The sequence below is a fragment of the Microcaecilia unicolor genome, chromosome 1 (genome assembly GCF_901765095.1).
Source record: "Microcaecilia unicolor chromosome 1, aMicUni1.1, whole genome shotgun sequence".
Taxonomy (NCBI): Eukaryota; Metazoa; Chordata; class Amphibia; order Gymnophiona; family Siphonopidae; genus Microcaecilia; species Microcaecilia unicolor.
Genome location: NC_044031.1, coordinates 690,858,027 through 690,882,181, shown reverse-complemented (window position 1 = coordinate 690,882,181; position 24,155 = coordinate 690,858,027). Strand labels below are relative to the sequence as shown.

The window sequence follows — 24,155 nt, the reverse complement described above, 5'->3', positions numbered from 1 at the left end:
AGACCTCATCAACCCAGGTTCACCATGGATCCGATACTGGGATTCAGCTTTTTTCGGGACCACGGGGTCAGACAGAGGGGCTGACCAGTTTTGCATAAGGACTTCCTTCAGTACCTTATGCAGAGGAATTGTCACAGCCTCTTTAGGTGGAGAAGAATAATCCAGAACCTCGAGCATCTCAGTCCTGGGCTCATCCTCAACATCCACAGGGAAGGGAATAGCAGTAGCCATTTTCCAGACAAAAGAGGAGAAGGACAGACTCTCCGGTGGCGATAGTCTCCTTTCTTGCGGAGGGGAAGGATCAGAGGGAATCCCAAAGGACTCATCAGAAGAGAAGTACCTGGGATCCTCATCTGACTCTCACGAGCGCTCCTATTCAGTGTGAGATAAAACCTAAGTTAAAGTGCTTCAACACTGGACCTGCCTTGACGCAGAGGAACGATGTCCTTTATGGCAATGTTGAGAGGCCGATGCCCGGTCCGACTGTGGTGAAGCTCCCTCCACCGACGTCGAAGGGGAGTCCACCTGGGTGGCAGCAGACATCGATCACGCAGGCAGCATCGCGCTCGATGACCTCATCATAGGTAAAGGGCCAGACACCACTGCAGCAGATGGTAGAGAAGGCGCAAGCACCCCTGACACCAAAGCTGACTGATGTAGCAGTCCCTCCAGAAATTCTGGAAACAAGGCCCGGATGCGCTCGTCGAGAGCTGCCACCAGAGAAGGCTGCGGGGTCGGTGGGACAGGTGGTGTCAGAATCCGTGGAGGCACAGGAGCAGGTATTGGGCTACCGGGAGACTGACACATCGGCACCTCCTGCATCAAGGGTAAGCGATCCTCTCGGCACCGACGCTTCTTGGGTGCCGACTCTCTCGACACCCCGGAGCTCCCGGTACAGTGCATCGAAGGAGAATGATGACGGTGCTTCTTCGCCTTGCTCAATGCCCATCATCAAGACTCCTCGGTACCGATGAAGAGGACATGGAATCCTCATGACTCCTCGGGGCCGGGTCCGATGAAGGCCGGTCCCAGGGGGCCTGCATAACAGGAGGCCTCGAGACAGGTGGAGACCCACTCGACACCTCACTGCTCCCAGCATGAGTTGATCTCACAGTAGCCAATACCTCTCTTCCCAATGTCGATGCTCCCTTTGATGTTGACGCCACCGACCTCGGTACCGATGCCAATGTCGAAAGACCGGACTGAGCCCCAAAAATGTTTTCTTGTTGGGCTTCTCGAGACACTTGGGTCCGTTTCTTCATACGAAGACACAAACTACAAGTGGCTGGGCTACGGTCAGGCCCAAGGCACTGGATACATCAAGCGTGGATATCGGTACCTGAGATAATCCGGTTGCACAGAGTACAATGCTTGAAGCCGCTGGGTGTCTTCGATGACATGGAAGGAAAAACTGCTTCGGCAAAATCAAAAAACACGATTGTGACTAAAATATAGAAAAGGCCACAAAAGGAAAAGGGGAGTACCCAACTGCGTGGCCTAAAGGTCGGCCACGACGAAAAAGAAAGAAAACAAAGTAGGGAAAAAACTAAAAGGAAACTACGGGAACCTACTTCCTTTTTTATCTTTAAAGAAAAAAATAATAAATGTTAGCAAACAAATCACAGACAATGAAGACTCTTCCTGGGCCTTAAGAGGAGCAGAAACGAAAGCTGCCGCACTTCAATGTGGAGAAAGAAAAACTGAAGCATGCTCGCACCACGGGCGGGAAGTTGTCCGCGCATGCGCGCCAGATGACTCTGGCAAAGTTTTTTAATATTTAGCTTGCAAAATGCTGTCCGAATCCTGGGCAGAAGCGGACATCGACCCACATGTGAGAACAAGCAGCTTGCTTGTCCTCGGAGAACTGAATGTACACTTAACTGTGAAAGTGCCAGCAGGCTGCCTAAGTGCTATTTTGCAAATAGCTCTTTAAGCTACACAGAGTGGCATTTTAGAAAGAATGTTTAAATGAGAATTGAGATGTCCAGGTTGGGAGGCCTTAAGTTCTGCTAGTATTTTAGAAAAGGATCTGCTGAAATAGAGCTTATTCTAAAATACAATGGGTACTTATACGCCAGTTACATGTGACGTGAACGTCTATTTTAGACAAAGGTCTAAAACATCAAGTGTCAAAATAGGCACATAAAACATTTATATGAATGAACATAAACATTTATCTTTGCCATTTTCAAACAAATTATTTTTCCCAGACCTGTTATCGAGCCCAGTATCCCTTGGCAGTTTCACTTTTGGCAGGGGGAGATAGGATGGGACATTAACCGCCTGAGAATTAAGAGGGAGACCTCTCCTGTTTCCTCCAGTGGAGTGCTACTCAATAGAAGCACTTTTCTGAATTCTAGACATCCCAGGTAGCAGTTGTAAATCCCAACATCAATCTGTTAGGCCACATTCATTCATTCATTCTCCTTCTGAAATGGGGAATAAATTTTCATTTTTTTAGGCCCAGCCTAGTCCAATTCAAAGGCCACCTCCTAGGCATTTGCAACTTATTCAGTTTCATGTGTGTATATCTCAGCTTGGTAAAATAAGAACATGCAATAGGAAGGTCTAAGTACCAGTTTATGCACGTCTAAAACATGAATAGGCCTTCTAAAATAAGACCCATAGTACCTATTTGAAAGGGGGAATATAAAGGGGCAGAGCTTGGGTGAGGCTTCCAATTACATGTGTAGTTTACAGAATATTGTCAGTTATATTTGTTCCTGCTGCATTTAGGCACCCACATGTAGTTCTATGGCTAGTGTAACTGCAGGTTCATAAATATTAAGGTGTGCCAGTACCAGGTTCCACAATATTCTATAACAGTACTGCAGTGCAGTGGCGTACCAAGGGGGGGCGGTGGGGGCGGTCCGCCCCGGGTGCACGCCGCTGGGGGGGTGCCGTGGCGCGCGCCTGTCGGCTCCCAGTTCGCTAACTTCGCTCGTTCGCTGCAGCTCCCTCTGCCCCGGAACAGGTTACTTCCTGTTCCGGGGCAGAGGGAGCTGCAGCGAACGAGCGAAGTTAGCGAACTCAGAGCAGACAGGCGCGCGCCGCGGCACCCCCCCCCCCTAGCGGCGTGCACCCAGGGGGGGGGGTCATTTCTCCGGGGGGGGGGGGGGGGGGGGCGCTGCACCCGAGGGGGGGGGGGGGGGGCACATCGGCGATCCGCCCTGGGTGTCATCCAGGCTAGGAATGCCACTGCTGCAGTGCCCAGGTTCTGTTACACAATATGCTCCTGAAGTGCATCCTTGGGGCACCTAAATGGAGGCACCCAGTTGTAGAACTGCCCCCAAAGTGGTTTACTTATATCACATGCAATTTTACATAAGCATATTTCAATAAGTAAAGCACTGTTAAACAACTTTGAAAATCATCTAGTCTATTTGCAATTGTATGTAATCTAAAGCAGTATGAATACATCTACAATATTTAACTGTACAATTAAAAACAAATTTTAAGGATAACTTATTCATAAATTTGATTTGCATCCTGCTTCCACAGCAGACATCAGACCCCAGACCCCACAAGCCCATTATTTTCACCCTATAGACTGGCATTCTTGTTGACACTTTACAGAAAGAACAGTCAAGATGCACCTTATTTTTGTGGAAAATATTCTTCTTTTTGAAGGAAAACAAGATAACATCCCTGAAATCAGCTGGATGCTTCACATGTATATCTTCTGCTCGATACTGAAGAACTCTGGAGGTCTTATTGATAATCCAGTAAGGACTAAATACGGACAGGATCATCCGACTACCAACTCTCTGGACATGTACTGTCAAATCTATAGTCATCAAATCAGCCGAGTCAGACTTAAAGCAGATGAGAAAAAATTCTGGTAATCCTTCAGAGATCCTAAAATGGCCATTCCAGTTTTTGCCTTGATACTTTACTAGAACCAATTCCATGATTTCCCCACTGAGTCTTGAATGAAGAACATCAGCAGTACTTCCTTCAGCCAGCTCATGAGCTTCCGCTGTTCCCTAAAGTCATTAAACAGAACAGATTTATAACACTTACTAAATTAGAATTTTGAGTTATAACTTTTCTATTCAAATATATATTTGAAATCAGGCTTGTTCATATACATATTTAAAGCTAGTATGGCACAGATTTCAAGCTAACAGTCTTTCTCACTGTCACTATTTTTCAAAACTCTGAAAATACAAATGCACGTTGTTGCATTTGAAAATACTGTAAGACACTTGGGTGGATGCGTTTTATTTCTGTGAAGTTTCTAAAGCAAGTGTAAATCTGTTTACATAAAATTACATACCTCAAGTAAATATCTCAGTGAATAGGGCAAGAGATTCCTCACAGTTAGTGGAGGATAAAGATGAATAATGTAGGCTGGATCCCAGTCCTTTTCTCCATGGCTAGCAATAAAGTTTATTTGATCTGGGATGGCAATACAGTTCACTATTAGAGGCAAGAAGTTGATTTCAGTAGATGGGCACTGCAGTATACATCTTACTTCACTACTCCGATAAAGTTCTTCTTTCCAGGTGATATAGGCAGTAGACTCTTTAAACTGACCATCTAATATTCCTACTGGCTTAAGGAAGAGTTGGCACCTGTAATATACAAAATATTAAAAATCAAATATATCTATCTTAGATATAACAGATATCTGAGTAAAACCATAATTGAATTCAAGAACCACTGCCAGGCTAGATGGCATCTGGTGGATCCAAAGGAAAGGTCCCAATCTGAAGTCAAATTCTTTTCAGAATAATGCTCCTCTCACCAGTACTGCTGATAGTTCTGGGACCACAACCAATGATGTAGTTGGCAGGCATGTCCCTTCAATGATATAACCAGCTGTACTCTCCCCCTATGACTTAATAGCTTGGTTCAACCACAGAAGCAATGGGCAATGTTATCAAGGCAGCTGTATCCTGACATTCTCACATGCAAGTGTCCACATTTACTCTTTTTTTCCTTCCAACAGTCATGTGTGCATTACTACAAGTAGGTTATTGTTTTCAATGAATGACATGTCCTGATTTTCACTGCATACTATTATTCAGCTTCTAGTATTAATGCTAGCAATATTTAATAATCACTTGCATAAGGTTCACATATAGAGGTCACTAACCATTAAGCTACAAATATGCTATTACTGATTCTGGACTACAAACATTCCTGCAAGTGGGGCATTTATCATCAAAATATGTCTTCTGAATGTGATTTAAGAGAATTTTGAACAAAAATACTTTGAGTTTGTTTCATTTTAAAAGGAAATTTGGTTATGCCTTCCAGGGGTAACTGTATAGTAAGATGCTGGGAATTCCCCCTGTAGTTACTGCACAGACGTAGCTCTATCACACGCTAAGTACAGAACTTTACCACACTTTAATAAAAAGGGCCACTAAGTTGTTTCCATGGAATATAAGCTCTATGAGAAAGCAATTGTTCAATGAAAATATCTGGCAAAGGATTCTAATACAAGGGTGATAACTTATATGTTCTGTCACAAAGGAAACTGCAGCCCTGATTAGGATATTAAAATAAAAAACTCCTTTCAGAATAGTCAGAAAATTTGCCTCCACCAATATAGCTTTTTTGGAAACATTTTTTTAAATTATTTTATTAAATTTACATTTTACTTCAAGTACAGTTCTTAAAATTAGAGAAAGATGATTATAAGTCAATAACAACTACAGGAACTAGGATATTACATGGTATTTCCAAGTATTGATCTATTTCTCATCTTTAGTTCACTATTAAGGGGCATTACACAATTCTTAAGGCAATCAAAAACATAGAATAACAAAATGACTTCTATAGTTAAAAAAAGAGGGCTGAGAAGAAGACCCACGAATATTCATAGTTATTACGGAGTTGAAGTTGTTATAGGCCTTGGTTGTAACATGGATGGCAACACCTACAGAAGGTGACCTCTCCACAAGAGAAACGAAAGCCAAACAACGAATAGTGGATCCAAAACACTCCTCTCTCAAATGGTGTTTCTTGAACAGAGTCATTATTCAAATCAATAAAAACGACCCGACACGAGTCGTGTTTCGGCCTTAAAGGCCTGCGTCAGGGGTCTATTGATTTTTGATACAATAAAAAAACTGATAAAAAACTAATGTCTCTCAGTCGTTTGTCGACTATATGAGGTATTACATCCGATGTGCTGCAACTCGCAGCCTTCCTGTCAAACGCAGTTCACCACCTAGGTAACCAAAAAACATTAGTAAAAGCCCCCCAAGTATATAACAATGGTTATAAGTCGCCTCGCTTTCGAGGATTGAGTTCTATGTAGTGCAAACGAGAAGGCTCTACATAGAGCTCAATCCTCGAAAGAGCGGCGACTTATAGCCGTTGTTATATACTTGGGACACTGAACCTATACAACTTGTACACTGCAGTACTACACTTTGATTGTATCTCCATTTCATCATATAGGAATAGAACCTATACAACTTGTATACTACAGTACTACACTTTGACCCCTGAGGCAGGCGTTGCCTAACGTCGAAACACGGCCCGTGTCGGGTCACTTGATAAATAAAGAATTACAGTTGTCCCAGTCTTGGAGGCCCAGTGTTGCTCTTTTGTCTGTGCACAATAAACAATCAAACATATACCAAATTGAAACACAACTGAAAATACTGGGAATTATTCTAGACAAACATCTATCAATGAACAATCAAATATCAGCAGTAACATCAAAATGCTTCAGAACACTTTGGAAACTAAGTAGGATAAGAGACTATTTTCCCAAACAATCATTACAGATAATGGTACAATCAACAACTAGTAAAAGAAACCCGTTTCAGAGCAAATGAAACGGGCGCTAGCAAGGTTTTCTTCGCCAAAACCCCCCCTCCCTCCCTGGCCAACCCCTTCGTTGTTCTGGCATTGCTCCACCCTTGAGGGCGGGGCCTGGAGCGATTTTGGTGGCTTCACCACCATGAACCTTCGAACCTTTTTGAAGGAAGTCAGAGCTTGGCTTCACTGACGTCAGTGTCCTCAGAACGTTGAGGGTGAGTTTTATTATAGTAGATGGTTTTATTTGTTTATAATTATTATTTTGTTTGCAACTTGGTTTAACTTATGTTTTCACTAGTAAAAAAGGCCCGTTTCCGAAACCAATGAAACGGGCGCTAGCATGTGGTTTTTTTTTGTGTGTGTGTGTGTATGTGTCACAGAGTTATTTTGTGTGTGTGTGTGTGTGTGTGAGGGTGCGGTGTGTGTGCAGGTTGTTGATGTGTGTCTTTTTTTGTTTTGTTTTTTGCTTGGGGGTTGGGGGATGTGTTGTGCTGTGCTGGCAAAGTGGGATGGATTGGTGTGTGGCTTTGAGGGTGTGTTTCTGTTGTATTGTGTGTGTGTGGTTTTGTCTGTCAAGGAGGTTTGTTGAGGGGGGTCTTTCTGTTGGTGAAATGTAAATGTGGTTGTAGGGGGGTCAGCCTTTGTTGAGTGTTTTGTTTTTTTTGTGTTGTGCTGAGGCAGCAATGTTGTTTTAGATGGGCGGAAGGTAGAGGAGCACGTTCTTTGTCTGTCGGTATTTTTTGGCCGTTTCAGGGCTGCTGTAGGGGAATGCTGGAAGAGAAATGTGCTGTTGGAAGCAGCGCCATCTTTTTCCATTGGGCTGGGGTTCTGGGCATCCTGGAGGTGGGTGACGGCTTGCCTGAGGATGGGGATGGTTGTTTTAAGTTGGCGGAAGGGAGAAGAGCACGGTCTCGGGCCGTCGGGGGGTGATCCGGTATGTTTGTTCCATTACAGGCCGGCTGCAGGGGAATGCTGTAACATTTATGCGCTGCAGGAATCAGCGCCGTCTTTTTCCAGGTGCTCGGGGAATCCCCGAGGTGGGAGACAGCTTGCCTGAGGCTGGGGATGGTTGGGCACGTCCTTGGCCGCTTCGGCAAAAGGGGAAGAGGAAGGGGTGGGGAGTTACCTGCAGCCGCCTGAGAAACCATGTATTCTTTGTTTGTTTTGTATTATTAGTTTGCATTTCTGTTGAAGAAAGAGTGGATGCCTTTTGAATGATGGAGGTGGTGCGTCGGTGTGCGGTTGTTTCGTTAGTTTGGCAGCCAGTCTCCAGCGATTCCTAGGCAGGGAAGGAGTACTCCTCCCCCTTCCTTGGTCGCTGTTTGCTGCTGGCTGGGTCGCGGGTAATCCTTCCAGCTGGGCCGCAGCTTGTCCTGTTCGCCCACGTCCCAGATGGTGACGGGCACGTTGTTTTCCGGCTCCTCTGACTCCATGTCAAGCGATCCCAAATATAGTCTGTGCTATAGGCCCTCTGGCACTCTTCAGTACTGGCATTAGGCATTTAAAAATTCCCCCCCCCCTCCCCCGGTCTATTTTTGCACATACCCACAGCAGGAATATTCTTCTCTCATTCCAGCGGTGGTTCTGTGCTCTCCGTGCTGCACAGATAATGAACCATTCTGCTGGGGAATGCTCCTCCCTTATTGTCACGTAGTTTCCTCTGATTGGTCCGTCTTACGTTGCCTAGTGTTGCCTGGGAACGGTGTTGTGATGGTCCTTTGTGTTTCAGAATGTTGAGGGTGTTTTTTCTGATTGGTCCGTCATGCGAGGGCGGGGCAGAGAGACATGGTCAGTGTTGTGGCTTCACCACCATGAATCCATGAACCCTTCAGTGAGTGACTGAGTGACTTCAGAACGTTGTCTTCAGAATGTTGAGGGTGAGTTTTATTATAGTAGATACTATCACAATTAGACTACTGTAACACAGCATACATAGGGTGCAAGGAAATCACACTAAAATCACTACAAACCAGGGGTGTAGCCAGACATCGGCGGGAGGGGGGTCCAGAGGCGAAAGGGGGGGGGGAGAGAAATTTTTGCCCGCCTCCCCCACCGTTTCTGACCCCTCCCCTGCTAGGTACCTTTGCTGGCCTTGCCAGCTGAACCATTTATCTGTCCCACGCTGGTCTCGCACTTGTTTCCTCTCCTGTTTTCAGCGCACCGTGCACTGCATGCTCGTTTTAATGAAACTGAGCAAGCATACTAAGTTTCATTAAAACAAGAGTGTGACCAGTGCAACTGGAAACAGAAGAGAAGGTAAGTGTGAGACCAACACAGGCCAGATAAACGCTTCAGCTGGTGGGGGTGGGGGTCAGGGACCTCCACCAGCCAAACCTGGGGCTCCAGAGCCAATTTGGGGGGCTCAGGCCCCCATGGCCCCCATAGCTAAGCAACTGCTACATACCATCCAAAACACAGCAGCAAGGCCGATTTTCAAAAAGTTGAAATATGGAAAAGCTACCCCATGACTCGAAACACTACACTGGTAGCAATCAAAGCAAAACTATCTTCAAAGCCAGTACCCTCATTTTCAAAATACTATTCGGAATGGCACCTGCATACATGCAAGACATGACAGAACTATCACCAAGAAACAGAAGCCCAGAAACCAGAAGCTATCTACTTCTTCACCTATCCAACTATAGAAACATAACGTACAGAGCCATCTACACAGCAGGATACAGCTATCTGGGATTAAAAAGGTGGAACTCGATACCAAACCGTAAGAAGCATCTATAACTATCTTTAATTCAGAAAAGAACTCAAAACACACCTTTTCAAAAAACTTCTAAAGCTAACCACGCAAGCCACATATGCCCTCTTTTAATCAAAACTGTAAAACATTATTGTAACTTTACTGTAAATTGTAAGCCACTTTGAACAAAAACTTGTTTTGTACAATAGTGGGATACAAGAATGCACAAATAAATAAATTTGAAAAGGTGAAGAGGAGGGCGATGAAAATGATAAAGGGGATGGGATGACTTCCCTGAGATGAAAGACTAAAAGTAACTAAGGCCCTTCAGCTTGGTGAAGAGACGGCTGAGGGGAGATATGATAGAGGTCTATAAAATACTGAGTGGAGTGGAATGGGTAGAGGTTAACTGCTTGTTTTCTCTTTCTAAAAATACTAGGACTGGGGAGCATGAAATGAAGCTAAGTAGTAAATTTAAAACTAACCAGAGAAAATATTTCTTCACGCAATGTGTAACTAATCTCTGGAATTCATTGTTAGAGAATGTGGTAGAAGCAGCTAGCTTAGAAAGGTTTTAAAACGGTTTGGATTATTTCCTAAAAGAAAAGTCCCAAAACCATTACGATGGATTTGGGAAAAATCCACTGCTTATTTCTAGGATAAGCAGCATATAATCTGTTTTACTCTTTTGGGATCTTGCCAGGCTCTTGTGACAAACTGGCCACTGTTGGAAACAGGATACTGTGCTTGATGGACCTTCAGTCTGTCCCCAGTATGGCAACGCTTATGTTCTTATCACCAGCTCAAAGGGGTGGTTGCAGCCTTGTAATTTTCCAGTATACTACTGACAAAGCAGATCTGGAAAACTTGAACATCATCACAGATCAACACAAAAGATCAATATGATAGCACCACATTCTAATGCACATTTATAGCACAATAAAACTGCATCAAGATAGCACATTGCAATAGAGAGGCAGCAAAGAGTAGCACCGTACAACAGGAATATAGAACAGCCATATAGACACCCCCAACTCTGGCAGGACTTATAATGCCTTTCCCTGGAACTGCCACCCTGGAAACCACAAGGATGCCACTCAGCCAACATCAAGAGAAAAAACCCAGTTGCAGTCCTGACAGATGTGTCCTGCATTTAGCAGGTCTCAAGAAAAAGAAATTAGCAGGTAAAAACATATTTCACCTTTCCTATCATCCTGCTAGATCAGTCCTGATGAGCTGGATGTACCAAGGTTCCAAAAGCTCCAGGAGGGATTAAGCACTGGTACACCTTGTACTCTTCCACACATGCATACTCCTCTTAGTCCTAGCACCACTGCCATGGGATATCCAGAGGTGGTCCCTAGATGTTGTCTAGGAAGGCCATAACTTCTGAACCCCTGAAAATAGGTAACACAACTGAGCCTCCCCTATCCCCCTGGTGACCTCTGAATGGAGTATAGTTTGAGCTGCCTGTATAGTTAACATAGTAGATGACGGCAGAAAAAAACCTGCACGGACTATCCAGTCTGCCCAACAATTTAAACTCATATGTGCTACTTTATGTGTATACCTGACCTTGATTTGTTTCTGTCATTTTCTGGGCACAGACCATAGAAGTCTGCCAGAACAAGGCCCACCTCCCTCCACCGGCTCTGCCACCCAATCTCGGCTAAGTTTCTGAGGATCCCTTCCTTCTGAGCAGGATTCCTTTATGTTTATCCCACGGATTTTTGAATTCCGTTACACAGTTTTCATCTCCACCACCTCCCACGGGAGGACATTCCAAGCATCCACCACTCTCTCCGTGAAAAAATACTTCCTGACATTTTTCTTGAGTCTGCCCCCCTTCAATCTCATTTCATGTCCTCTCGTTTTACCGCCTTCCCATCTCCGGAAAAGGTTCGTTTGCGGATTTATACCTTTCAAATATTTGAACGTCTGTATCATATCACACCTGTTTCTCCTCTCCTTCAGGGTATACATGTTCAGGTGCACAAGTCTCTCCTCATACGTCTTGTAACGCAAATCCCATACCATTTTTGTAGCTTTTCTTTGCATCGCTTCAATTCTTTTTTTAATTTTATTATTTATAATCAAGCAAATGCTTGTTTGAAAAGCAATTATTTAAAGAAATTCAAATCAAAAGAAGGAATAGTGTTGGAATTTCTTGCTCAAGTCCACATATTTGGAACAAAATGTTAACAAATGGAATAACGGGTAGCATTACACATGTTAATATTCAATTTAAAGAGATAAAAAAGGTGTTCTATGAACCCCTATTTTGCCTTGAGGCAAGAAATGCTGTTAACTGAGCCGGATCAAAAAACATGTACTTATTTGATTGATATCTCACCACACACTTACATGGATATTGCAAGTAAAACGTCGCACCCAGCTGAATTACCGCTGGTTTCATTGGAAGAAATAATTTCTGACGCTTTTGCGTTTCTCTGGAGATGTCGGGAAACATTTGTATTTTCTGACCAATAAATGTTTTATCTTTGTTCTTAAAATACATGGATATTAACCACTGCTTATCTGGTGCCAATGCCACTGTTACTATTAGCGTTGTTGCAGTTACGTTTTCAGTATCTGTTAATTCAAGTAATTCAGTAACATTCAACAGTTGTTGTTGTTCTTCTATTTTTTGGTCAGACCTTTCTTTAATCGGAAGATAACAACATGGGTAAAAGGAGGAATCAGTTCCTCTTTTACTCCAAAAATCTCCATTAAACATTTTTTCAGCATTTCCCTAGGAGGTTTAGTAGTTTGTTTAGGGAAATTTAACTAACGTAAGGTGTTACTTCTAACAGTATTCTCAAGAGATTCAGTCCTTCTTAATGAAGTCAAATCTTTAATTATAACCTCCTGCTGGGATTGAATTCTTTTCATATCCAAATCTTTTTTTTTCTTCTATATGTTCCAACTTTCTTATTTTTAAGTCCATGTTCTTTATTTTTTCCTCTTGTTTTATCAATTCTTGGTTCAATTTATTTATCTGTGGTGTAAGGGATTTCCCTAAATCTACTATCAGAGTCCACAAAGAGTCCAAAGTAACTTCAGCTGGCTTACACACTTGAAAGGAAAAAAGTGGTGGTGATACCTCTCTCTCTCTAATAGTAGGTCCGGATTCATGCTAGCAGCATTTCCTACCAAAGTCGTTAATATCGGTGTTCCCATCAAGGCTTCCTGCACTCCAGCAAGTCGCTGTTCTGCCTCCCGACTCTGGTTGGTCTCACCGCTCCTGGGGGACCCGTTCAGGGTCGTCTCTGATGCAGCATAGCCCAACGGCTGAGGGGGTGGTTCCCTTGTGTCAGGGCTGAGCGTGAGCTCTAGCCCAGGAGATGCTGCCGTGCATCCATCCGCACTAGCGCGTATCTGCGGGCTGCCTTCCAAGGCTCCAAACACTGCGATAGATGGAACTACAGGCGTTTGTAACAGAGTCCGAATATCCTGCGAAGAAGAGACCGATCGCTGTGGAGCATGGGAGGCGGACTTGCCCTGTCGCTTCGGCATCTCAGTAGGTAAAATCAGAGTGCTGTAGGAATGCTGCCCGTTAGCAAGTTCGCTCGGCGGCCATCTTGTTCCGGAAGTCGCTTCAATTCTTTTTACATCCTTAGCAAGATACGGCCTCCAAAACTGAACACAATACTCCAGGTGTGGCCTCACCAACGACTTGTACAGGGGCATCAACACCTCTTTTCTTCTGCTGGTCACACCTCTCTCTATACATCCTAGCAACCTTCTAGCTAAGGCCACTGCCTTGTCACACTGTTTCGTCGCCTTCAGATCCTCAGATACTATCACCCCAAGTGAGGTGAAGGAAGCTATTAGGGCTAAAGGAAACGCCTTCAGAAAATGGAAGAAGGAACTGTCTGAAAATAACAAGAAGCAGCATAAGGAGTGTCAAAGCAAATGCAAGGCCCAGATAAAGAAGGCCAAGAGGGAATACGAAAAAAGATAGCATTAGAGGCAAAAAAACATAGTAAAATTTTTTTTTCAGTATATTAAAAGCAGGAAGCCGGCAAAAGAATCGGTTGGGCCGCTGGATGACCGAGGGGTAAAAGGGGTGATCAAGGAAGAAAAGAAGTAGCGAAGAGACTGAATGAATTCTTTGCTTCAGTTTTCACCGAGGAAGATTTGGGTGGGATACCGGTGTCGGAAATGGTATTTCAAGCGGACGAGTCGAAGAAACTTACTGACTTCACAGTAAACCTGGAGGACGTAATGGGGCAGTTCAGCAAACTGAAGAGTAGCAAATCTCCTGGACCGGATGGTATTCATCCTAGAGTACTGATAGAACTGAAAAATGAGCTTGTGGAGCTACTGCTAGTGATATGCAACTTATCCTTAAAATCGAGCATGGTACCGGAAGATTGGAGGGTGGCCAATGTAACGCCCATTTTTAAAAAAGGCTCCAGGGGAGATCCGGGAAATTATAGACCGGTGAGTCTGACGTCAGTGCCGGGGAAAATGGTAGAGGCTATTATTAAAAACAAAATTACAGAGCACATCCAAGGACATGGATTACTGAGACCAAGTCAGCATGGCTTTTGTGTGGGGAAATCTTGCCTGACCAATTTACTTCAATTCTTTGAAGGAGTAAACAAACATGTGGACAAAGGGAAACCGGTTGATATTGTGTATCTGGATTTTCAAAAGGCGTTTGACAAGGTACCTCATGAAAGGCTACAGAGGAAATTGGAGGGTCATGGGATAGGAGGAAATGTCCTATTGTGGATTAAAAACTGGTTGAAGGATAGGAAACAGAGAGTGGGGTTAAATGGGCAGTATTCACAATGGTGAAGGGTAATTAGTGGGGTTCCTCAGGGGTCTGTGCTAGGACCGCTACTTTTTAATATATTTATAAATGATTTAGAGATGGGAGTAACTAGCGAGGTAATTACATTTGCTGATGACACAAAGTTATTCAAAGTCGTTAACTCGCGACAGGATTGTGAAAAATTACAAGAGGACCTTACGAGACTGGGAGACTGGGCGGCTAAATGGCAGATGACGTTTAATGTGAGCAAGTGCAAGGTGATGTATGTGGGAAAAAAGAACCTGAATTATAGCTACGTCATGCAAGGTTCCACGTTAGGAGTTACGGACCAAGAAAGGGATCTGGGTGTCGTCGTCGATAATACACTGAAACCTTCTGCTCAGTGTGCTGCTGCGGCTAGGAAAGCGAATATAATGTTGGGTATTATTAGGAAAGGTATGTAAAACAGGTGTGAGGATGTTATAATGCTGTTGTATTGCTCCATGGTGCGACCGCACCTTGAGTATTGTGTTCAATTCTGGTCGCCGCATCTCAAGAAAGATATAGTAGAATTGGAAAAGGTGCAGCGAAGGGTGACTAAAATGATAGCGGGGATGGGACGACTTCCCTATGAAGAAAGATTAAGGAGGCTAGGGCTATTCAGCTTGGAGAAGAGACGGCTGAGGGGAGACATGATAGAGGTATATAAAATAATGAGTGGAGTGGAACAGGTGGATGTGAAGCATCTGTTCACGCTTTCCAAAAATACTAGGACTAGGGGGCATGCGATGAAACTACAGTGTAGTAAATTTAAAACAAATCGGAGAAAATTTTTCTTCACCCAACGTATAATTAAACTCTGGAATTCGTTGCCGGAGAAAGTGGTGAAGGCGGTTAGCTTAGCAGAGTTTAAAAAGGGATTGGACGGTTTCCTAAAAGACAAGTCGATAAACCGCTACTAAATGGACTTGGGAAAAATCCACAATTCCAGGAATAACATGTATAGAATGTTTGTACGTTTGGGAAGCTTGCCAGGTGCCCTTGGCCTGGATTGGCCGCTGTCGTGGACAGGATGCTGGGCTCGATGGACCCTTGGTCTTTTCCCAGTATGGCATTACTTATGTACTTATCCCTCTCCCCGTCTGTACCTATCAGACTCTCCACGCTTAACACATACGTCTCCCATGGATTTCTACACCCTAAGTGCATCACTTTGCATTTATTTGCATTGAATTTTAATTGCCAAACCTTAGACCATTCTTCTAGCTTCCGTAGGTCCTTTTTCATGCTTTCCACTCCCTCATGGGTGTCCACTCTGTTACAATTTTTATTATCATCTGCAAAAAGGCAAGCTTTACCTTCTAACCCTTCAGCAATGTCACTCACAAATATATTGAACAGAATCGGCCCCAGCACCGATCCCTGAGGCACTCCACTACTCACCTTTCCCTCTGAGCGAATTCCATTTACCCCCACCCTCTGGCATCTCTCCGTCAACCAGTTCCTAATCCAGTTTACCACATCGGGTCCTATTTTCAGCCCATCAAGTTTATTTAAGAGCCTCCTGTGGGGAACCGTGTCAAAAGCTTTGCTGAAATCTAAGTAGATTACGTCCATAGCACGTCCACGATTCAGTTCTCCAGTCACCCAGTCAAAGAATTCAATGAGATTCATTTGGCACGATTTCCCTTTGGTAAAACCATGTTGTCTGGGATCTTGCAACTTATTGTCTTCCAGGAAATTTACTATCCTTTCCTTCAGCATCGCTTCCATTACTTTTCCAAATAACCGAAGTGAGGCTTACTGGCCTGTAGTTTCCAGCTTCATCCCTATCACCACTTTTGTGAAGAGGAACCACATCCGCCGTTTTCCACTCCCACGGAACCTCTCCCGTCTTAGATTTATTAAAAAAATCTTTAAATAAGAATAACAACTCAGCACTGAAAAAACGAGGCCACAACCAAGGGACAGGACACCAGGCAAGAGCTCAATATTACTGAACCTGCCACACAGGCCATGCATGATGCCATAAGGGAGAGGATCATAAACCCCAAGAACCTCTGTACCACACTAACTGAAACTCAGAACTGTAAGGGGATCTAATATGCAACCATATCAAAAATGGGGTGAAACTTCTTGCCCTGTGGAGTGAAAAACAGGCCAGAAGTACGGCATAAAACAATCAGGTAAAAAAAAAAAAAAAGGAAGGCTTCTAGAAGTCTCCCCAAACCCAATCACTACACATAAGCTACAAGATATAAGGGAGAAAAACCTCCTGACCAGAGTTGAGCAAATCACCTTTTCTTTTTTTTTTTTTTATAATGGATCATTCTGAGGCCCTGCCAAACCTCCAAGGTTGAGCCATTAAAGGTTACCAGACCTTGCAATGCATCCTAGCCTTGGGAACAGTTGTGAAACTTAAGATAGGGCTTGGAGGGAAGACACTCAACTTGATCAAGCGGTTCCTCACTACAAGATCATACCAAGTAAAATTTAATTCAACTATTTCATCACATCTATTATCCATCCTCTTCAACCTCATAATGACCCCATTAGCTAAGTCACTATCTAAACAAGGCCTTAACCCCTTTCTCTATGCAGACTATGTCATCATATACATACCTTTTAAATCGAACCCATCAGAAATCACCAAAGAATCAATAACAGCTTGAAAATCATGGAATCCTGGGCAATGACATTCAAATTGAAACTCAATAAAGAAAAAAAAACCACACTGTCTCATCCTCTCCTCCCAACACAGCCCAGACCACCCCACAACCATCAATACCCTAGATCATACTCTCCCAATTTCAGACAATATGAAACTTCTCGGCATTGCCATAGACATCCACCAAACACTAGAGAACCAAGCCACAACAAAGAAAATGTTCCACACAATTTGGAAACTCAAACGTGTGAAACAATTCTTCCCGAGGGAAACCTTCCGCAACACGGTTCAATCAATGGTAGTATCCCACATCGATTACTGCAAAGAACAAATCTTAAAGAAACTCCAGACCACTCGGAACACGGCAGCTAGGCTCATTTACAGTAAAACAAGATTCGAAAGTGCGAAACCCCTTCACGAAAAACTATATTGGCTACCAATCAAAGAACGTATTGCCTTCAAAGTATGCACCTTGGTTCACAAAATACTCCACAGACTAGCTCCTGGCTACATGACTGACCTGATCGACCTACCAATGTGAAACACATTTGAATCAGCAAGAACATACCTAAACCTTCACTTCCCAAGAAGTAAATGAATGAAGTACAAGTCAACATACACATTCAGTTTTTCCTAAATAAGCACACAACTATGGAATTCACTACCAAAATGTCTGAAAACCATGAGCAACCATGTAAACTTCCGAAAAAAAACTTAACTCATCTTTTTAGAAAGGCTTACCTGACAGAACCAATATAAACACCTAGCCACTGAAACACATCATCACTAAAACACAAAATGGATGTAACACAAATCTTCAGTTGCTCGTTCCCCCAGTAGGCGAACCACAATAGTTCCCTCCTTTTTTTTTTATTTTTAACAGGAAGCTTTATTGAATGAATCCACAGGATATACAGTAGCAAACAATAACAGTGGAAAACCATATGATGTACAGATTCATTACAGCTGAGGAGCCCACCAAAAGTGGCTTTGTCTTATACATCAATAATATTTCCGTCTTTTTGTATTTAAGTGAGATAACAACAAAATGAAAAGCAAGTCAAAGAAACCCTTCCCAACTCCCAAGAACCTGTCCCACACCCCATAGACACACACCACTTCCTTTGCACAGGAATACAATCATTATCAGTCTTCATTACACTACTCAGGTAGAACGCAAAGGAGCACAAATCTTTTCCCATTTGGTTAGTGTCTTATGTTCCTGGGCCAGTAGCTTCTCCAAATCACAGATGTACCATAAAAGATTGTGCCACTTGAGAATTGAGGGGCAGCATGTCTGCTTCCAGGCTTCTGACCCATTAGTTCCCATTTTAATCATACTATCACTTTGTAATTGTTAACACCGCAGTTCTTAATCATCTTTCTGTAACCATGCAAGCCACTTTCAGCCTACAAATAGGTGGGAAAATGTAGGATACAAATGTAACAAATAAAACAAAAAAAACCACTACAACTAGCAACCGAGCCAAAAGAGACCCACATAATCCCCATGGTCCATGAGCTTTACTAGTATAGTCACTCCTGCTTCTACAAAACTTCAGATGCCAGACTGCCAAACAGACAATTCTGAAGCTTCTGTTCAACCAAGAAGCCCTAACTCGGGAGGACAGAAATATTTTCAAAAACTTGTATATCAAACAAAATTTCTGCAAAACTTATTTTAAAACCACATAGCTATTCACAATGCTAAACAAAAATACAGAATTTTATTTTTAAAAGTAAGACAAACAAGAAGAGAGGGAAAAAATAACAGGATCTCAGCAGCTTGGTCAAAAATTTACACCCAACTGGTGCTATAATGATGGCTAAAGCTCAATTACAGTTCTCTGTCCACCTCATCATAGAAGAAAAAAAAAAACCAAATTACAAATGTAGTGAGAAATTAGAATTTTCCCCAACTCAGCTGAGAGGCAAAACAGGAGCTCCTACTGGAGCAATTGTATAAACTACAAGACTAGAATTGGGTGAAAGGCACCAGAAAAGTCAGAGTGATATAAAGATTTGTATTGAGGATTATAACCATAATGCACTAGGATGCTGTTTGAACACTGGATGGGCTCTTATAAGCTTAATCTCACGTGGCTTCAAAATATATGATACCCTCTGAATTTTGAATTATGAAAAAATTCTCATTAAGTGTTTGGGATATTGTTTTCTTTTTTGTAATTAGACTTTTTTCTCCCAGGAGTAGAATGGACCAGTGATTGAGCAATAGCTATCATTATCAGGAAAAAGGATCATTGACTGACCCCGACAGACCCCTAGCCAAGTGTTCAACAACAAGCTACAGGTACAGCCCCCTTAAAGTCTGGACCGGTGTCAGGCCCATCAAACACCAGATGATCCTGTTGCCCCAGTTCACTTGCAACATCTGCAGGAGGCAGAAAAATACTGGCAAGTTAGAGGGATATGCTACACTGTCCATTATATTTCAATCACACACTGTCAACATTCTCTGCCTCCATCTACTGGTAGGGGCAACATGATTCACTTGACTGGACTGGTTTAGCGAGATAAGGCATTCAGAGTTAATTCTGAGTCTACATTTACCATAGATAATACTATTTCAACTGTTGCTTCAATGCATTTGGAAGCCAACTTTAATGATTCTCCGACTCAGGTTCACTCAGAACTGTAATGCACACTCCGGTTGTTTCACAATTGAATTGTTACAATGTCTTTATGAAGGCTTTCCTGGAAGACTTCAATTAATTTCAAAATTCAGCTGTTTGAGTAACATTAGAGTGGCCAAACTTTACATCAATGAGTCCCATTTTACATCAGTAACATTGGTTTTCTATTCAGACTCAACCCCCCCCCCCCCCCCCCCCCCCCGGTGTTTTAGACTTGATTTTAAGATACTGACCTTGGCATTCACCCCCTAATTTTTGATCAAGTTGCTCAGGTCCTATTCTTAACTATTTTTTTTATTTTTTCGTTTAATTGTTTAATATTGTGAATGACTATGGAGCTCATTTTCAAAAGAGAAAAACATCCAAAAAGTGGCATAAATCTGCATTTGAACGTGTTTCTCACAAAAACATTCAAATTGGTATTTTCAAACCCAATTTTTAGATGTTTTTCTATAAAGTCTGTCAGAAGTGCGCTCAAATCACAAGGGGGAGTGTCAGGGGCATGTTAAAAGCAAGATCTGGGCATAATGGAACAAAACAAAACCGTTCAGGTTTATAACGAATAAGGCAAAAAAAAAAAAGAGTGCCGTAAGTGACCGGATGACCACTGGAGGGAATCAGGGGTGACCCTCCAATACCCCCCAGTGGTCACTAACCCTCTCCCAAAAACCACAAATGTGAATATAAATATGATTTAGCAGCCTCTATGACAGCCTCAGATGTTATAGCCAGGCCTATTAGAGCAGAATGCAGGTCCCTGGAGTATTGCAGTGGTCAGTGCAGTGCACTACGGTGTGGGGAACTCTGGCCCCTATCTCCCTCTCCCTGTCACATTTGTGGTAGAAACTGTAAGCCCTGCAAAACTCACCAGAAACCCACTGTACCTAAAGATGGCGCCTTGAACGGACGCTTGAGCAGGAGCTCCGTTTTGAACCGTGCCTGGCTGCCTACCGAGAGGCACGGTGTGAGGCCCCGATCCAGCCACCCTCCCGGATCAGCCTGCAGGTTCCCAAACCGAAAGATCACTTGTTGGTCGAACCTCGGTAGGAAGCTACCAAGCAAGGACTGGACACCGGTCTCGGGATAAGCTTGCCTACGATCACCTGTCCGTATCAAGACAGGGGAAGCAGAGCAGATGCCGTGCTCGTAACAGAGGAGAACGGTCGAACTGAAGCCGAGTCGGCTGGAGAAAGCCCATCAACGGCAAATCGACCCCAAGCCCTACCGACCCACAGCTGCCTGATCACGTGGCCTCCTGAAGGCCCGATCGGATAGCCTCCCAGGAAGCGGAGACCCGAGACGGAAGCAGTGGAGCTGGCATAAAGGGAATGGTCGAGCCAAAACTGAGTCAGTCCAGAGACGGCTCACCAGCAACAAGCCGACCCAAGCCCTACTGACCAGTAGTTGCCCGATCGCGTGGCATCCCGGATAGCGAGTACCCCACGTGGAAGACTTTGGCAGTGTCCTACCTACGAGGCACTGCCTCTGATGCCTGAGTCGCCGAGGCAGCAGTGCAGCGTGGATCGAATATGTGGTGCGAGGCGCATCTACCACATGAGCCCTGGAACCGGGTGAGTGTTGCCTTCGTTGGACCAAGCGTCCGAACCCAGGCTGACTGAGGTGTATTTCCCCACGACCTACTGACGGAGGATCGCCACGACGGAGCCCCAGGAGGAGAATCGACAATACTAGTTCCTTCTCTAACCTGGTGACAAGCTCCTGCTCTTTTTTGTTTTTGGCTCTTTGCTCCTTTTGTTATTGTTTTGCTCCTCTGCGACCAAGGCAAGCTTTCACCTGGAAAGCGGTTCTGCTACTGGAAGACCGTCATGACGGAGTCCCAAGAGGAGAGGTAACTAGCTCCTTCTCTCACCTGGAAATCGAACTCTGCTTTTGCTTTTCTTTGTTCTTTTTGTTTTCTTTCCTGCCCTCTTCGACCAAGGCAGACCTATATCTGGAAAGCGGTTCTGCTATCTGTATTCTTCCACTCTTATGCTCTAAGAAAGGCTCTAAAGCGTGCAGAGCCAGAGAATAGTGGCCACTAGAAAACACTTAGACAAGGCCAGTACTAGCCCATGTGGCAGGTATTGACTCGCACAAGTGGAGGAGTGGCCTAGTGGTTAGGGTGGTGGACTTTGGTCCTGGGGAAGTGAGGAACTGAGTTCGATTCCCACTTCAGGCACATGCAGCTCCTTGTGACTCTGGGCAAGTCACTTAACCCTCCACTGCCCCATGTAAGCCGCATTGAGCCTGCCATGAGTGGGAAAGCGCGGGGTACAAATGTAACAAAAAAAATATATATATATATATTAAATAAAACCTCAGCGAATGGACTCTATTGCAGCTCCAAAACTACCTGTCTGTAATCTCTAGTCATGCTGATTATTCCGGGATGAGTTAGGAAAACTGACACCAAAACAAATACAATCAAAACACTTCTGGTAATCTACTCACTCTCACTGATCCACCTAGTACTATCCATCCCACTCACAAAACATTACTTCATACCCATCCTACAAAATCACCAAAGACTAATCAAACATTCCACACTCCACCAAACTGACACTCACCACACTAAAGGAAGATTGTTTAAACATGGACATCACCAACAAAATAGGAGGAATGACCACAACAAACACACACCACCCAAGGAACGACAAACAACAAAAACCCACATAACACCAAACCTAGTAGCTCCATACCAAAATATCCAGGTGGGCTACATCAATGCTAGGTCTGTAATTAACAAAACAACAAAAATATCAGATTGGATCACCTCAGAAAACAACCTCATCTTCATCAACGAAACATGGATCCACAACCAAAATGGCCCCATAATCCTTGAACTATGCCCTCCAGGCTACAAAATCACTCATCGGACCAGATCGGAAAAAAGAGGCGGAGGCATAGCACTAATCTACCGAGAACAATTCACCACCGAAACCATTGCCGACTCCATAACACCCCAACTAGAAATTGCATCATTTAGAATCCACAACAATTCCCTGATCACCTGAATTGCGTCCTGTTCTACAGACCGTGCGGCAACTGGAACGAAAACCAGCCCATCTTCACGGACTTCATATCAAACAACTGTGTAAACAATTCCAACATACTATTACTAAGCAACATTAACCTTCACCTAGAAGACCCCAACTCCACTAATGTACAAGAATGTACAGACTTCCTACAGTCCTGGGATCTCAAGTGGCCTCACACGCAAACTACCCATATCAAGGGACACACACTGGAATTCCTATCACATAAATTGTCCACAGATCATAACTTACTAATACAGACAACAAATGGTCAGCAACATCTTGGACCGACCATTACAAACTGAACCTAACTTTAAATTGGCAGAAGGGCTCAAACCGCACACCAAAACATACAACTTACACCACAAGACGGGCAAATCGATCCACATGCATTCTGGCAAAAGATATACGACAACGACTGGACTAAACGAACTAATTCCACACTTTATCTCAACCACAGGGATGACAGATGCAGCAGCGTACTAAACGAAATAGCACCCTTAAAAACAAGAATATCAAAAAGACAGAACACTATTATACCATGGTTCAATGACGAACTAAAAAATACTCAAAACACAATCCAGGAAACTCGAACGTGCCTGGAGAAAGACAAAAGACAAACACACACTCAACGCATGGAAACAACTACATAGAAAATACAAATATGCAATAAAACAAACCAAAAGGTCATACTACAAAACCAAACTAGGACCGGATTACAAAGACATGAAGAAACTATACCAACTCGTAAATAAGTTACTAGACACCACCTCTATCACCACAACCAACACAGACATCCCAACTGCAGACAAACTCGCTAACTACTTTAACGAAAAAATAATAAAACTTCACAGCACACCACAATACCGACATCAAAAACTTCCTTAACGACTTGAACCTAACCTCCGATGGATACCCAGCTAACCGCATATGGACAACATTTAACCTCCTTAACATCGAATCAGTTACACAAGCGACTCACAGGTTTGCCAAGACCCATTGCTAAACTGGACGCATGTCCCAGTCATCTACTAAAATCCGCCCCCGACCACTTCATAGCAGACCCACCATACCACCTGAGGCAGCCTGGGCAGAGAAATCATATTAATTTGTTAATTCTGTTTGTTTGGTTCAGTCCTGTAAAGTGGTAGAATGCCATCTGGTTTTAATTACTCAAATGTCTAGCTTTTGCTAGACTAGAGGTTAGAAAGGTCAGTGAGAAATGAAACTTTCTCTGTCCCTTTTTGAGTGATGGATTGTTCATAGGTATTATTTACCACATCTGGATGCCATTCTGAGTAAGGCATACTGGACAATCTCGAGGGGATCAGCAAGCAAGCTGTTTTAAAAGATTAGACTGAACGCTGTTTAGAAGGAGATAGAGTAGATTTAAATAATTCTAGATAAGTTAGATTTTGTCTTATAAGGAATTCTGATTTCTGCTTATTTTAAAATATGTTTTATTCTGTTTAATTAATAAGTTCTATTTCTATGTAGAATATCTTTTCAATTCAGTGTTACATCTTTGTCTGACTTTTCAAGTGAGATTTGTCTGCAG

General features: G+C 43.4%; 1 protein-coding gene across 1 annotated transcript in view; it reads right to left on the bottom strand.

The window, feature by feature from the left end:
* VPS13C (vacuolar protein sorting 13 homolog C) overlaps positions 1-24,155 on the bottom strand; it is a 992,635-nt gene that overhangs the window by 366,613 nt on the left and 601,867 nt on the right. Inside the window, exons 58-59 of the mRNA XM_030188422.1 lie at positions 4,280-4,577; positions 3,597-3,986 (exon numbers count right to left, since the gene is read on the bottom strand). Coding sequence (XP_030044282.1) covers positions 3,597-3,986; positions 4,280-4,577 — 688 coding nt within the window. The remainder of the gene's footprint in view (positions 1-3,596; positions 3,987-4,279; positions 4,578-24,155) is intronic.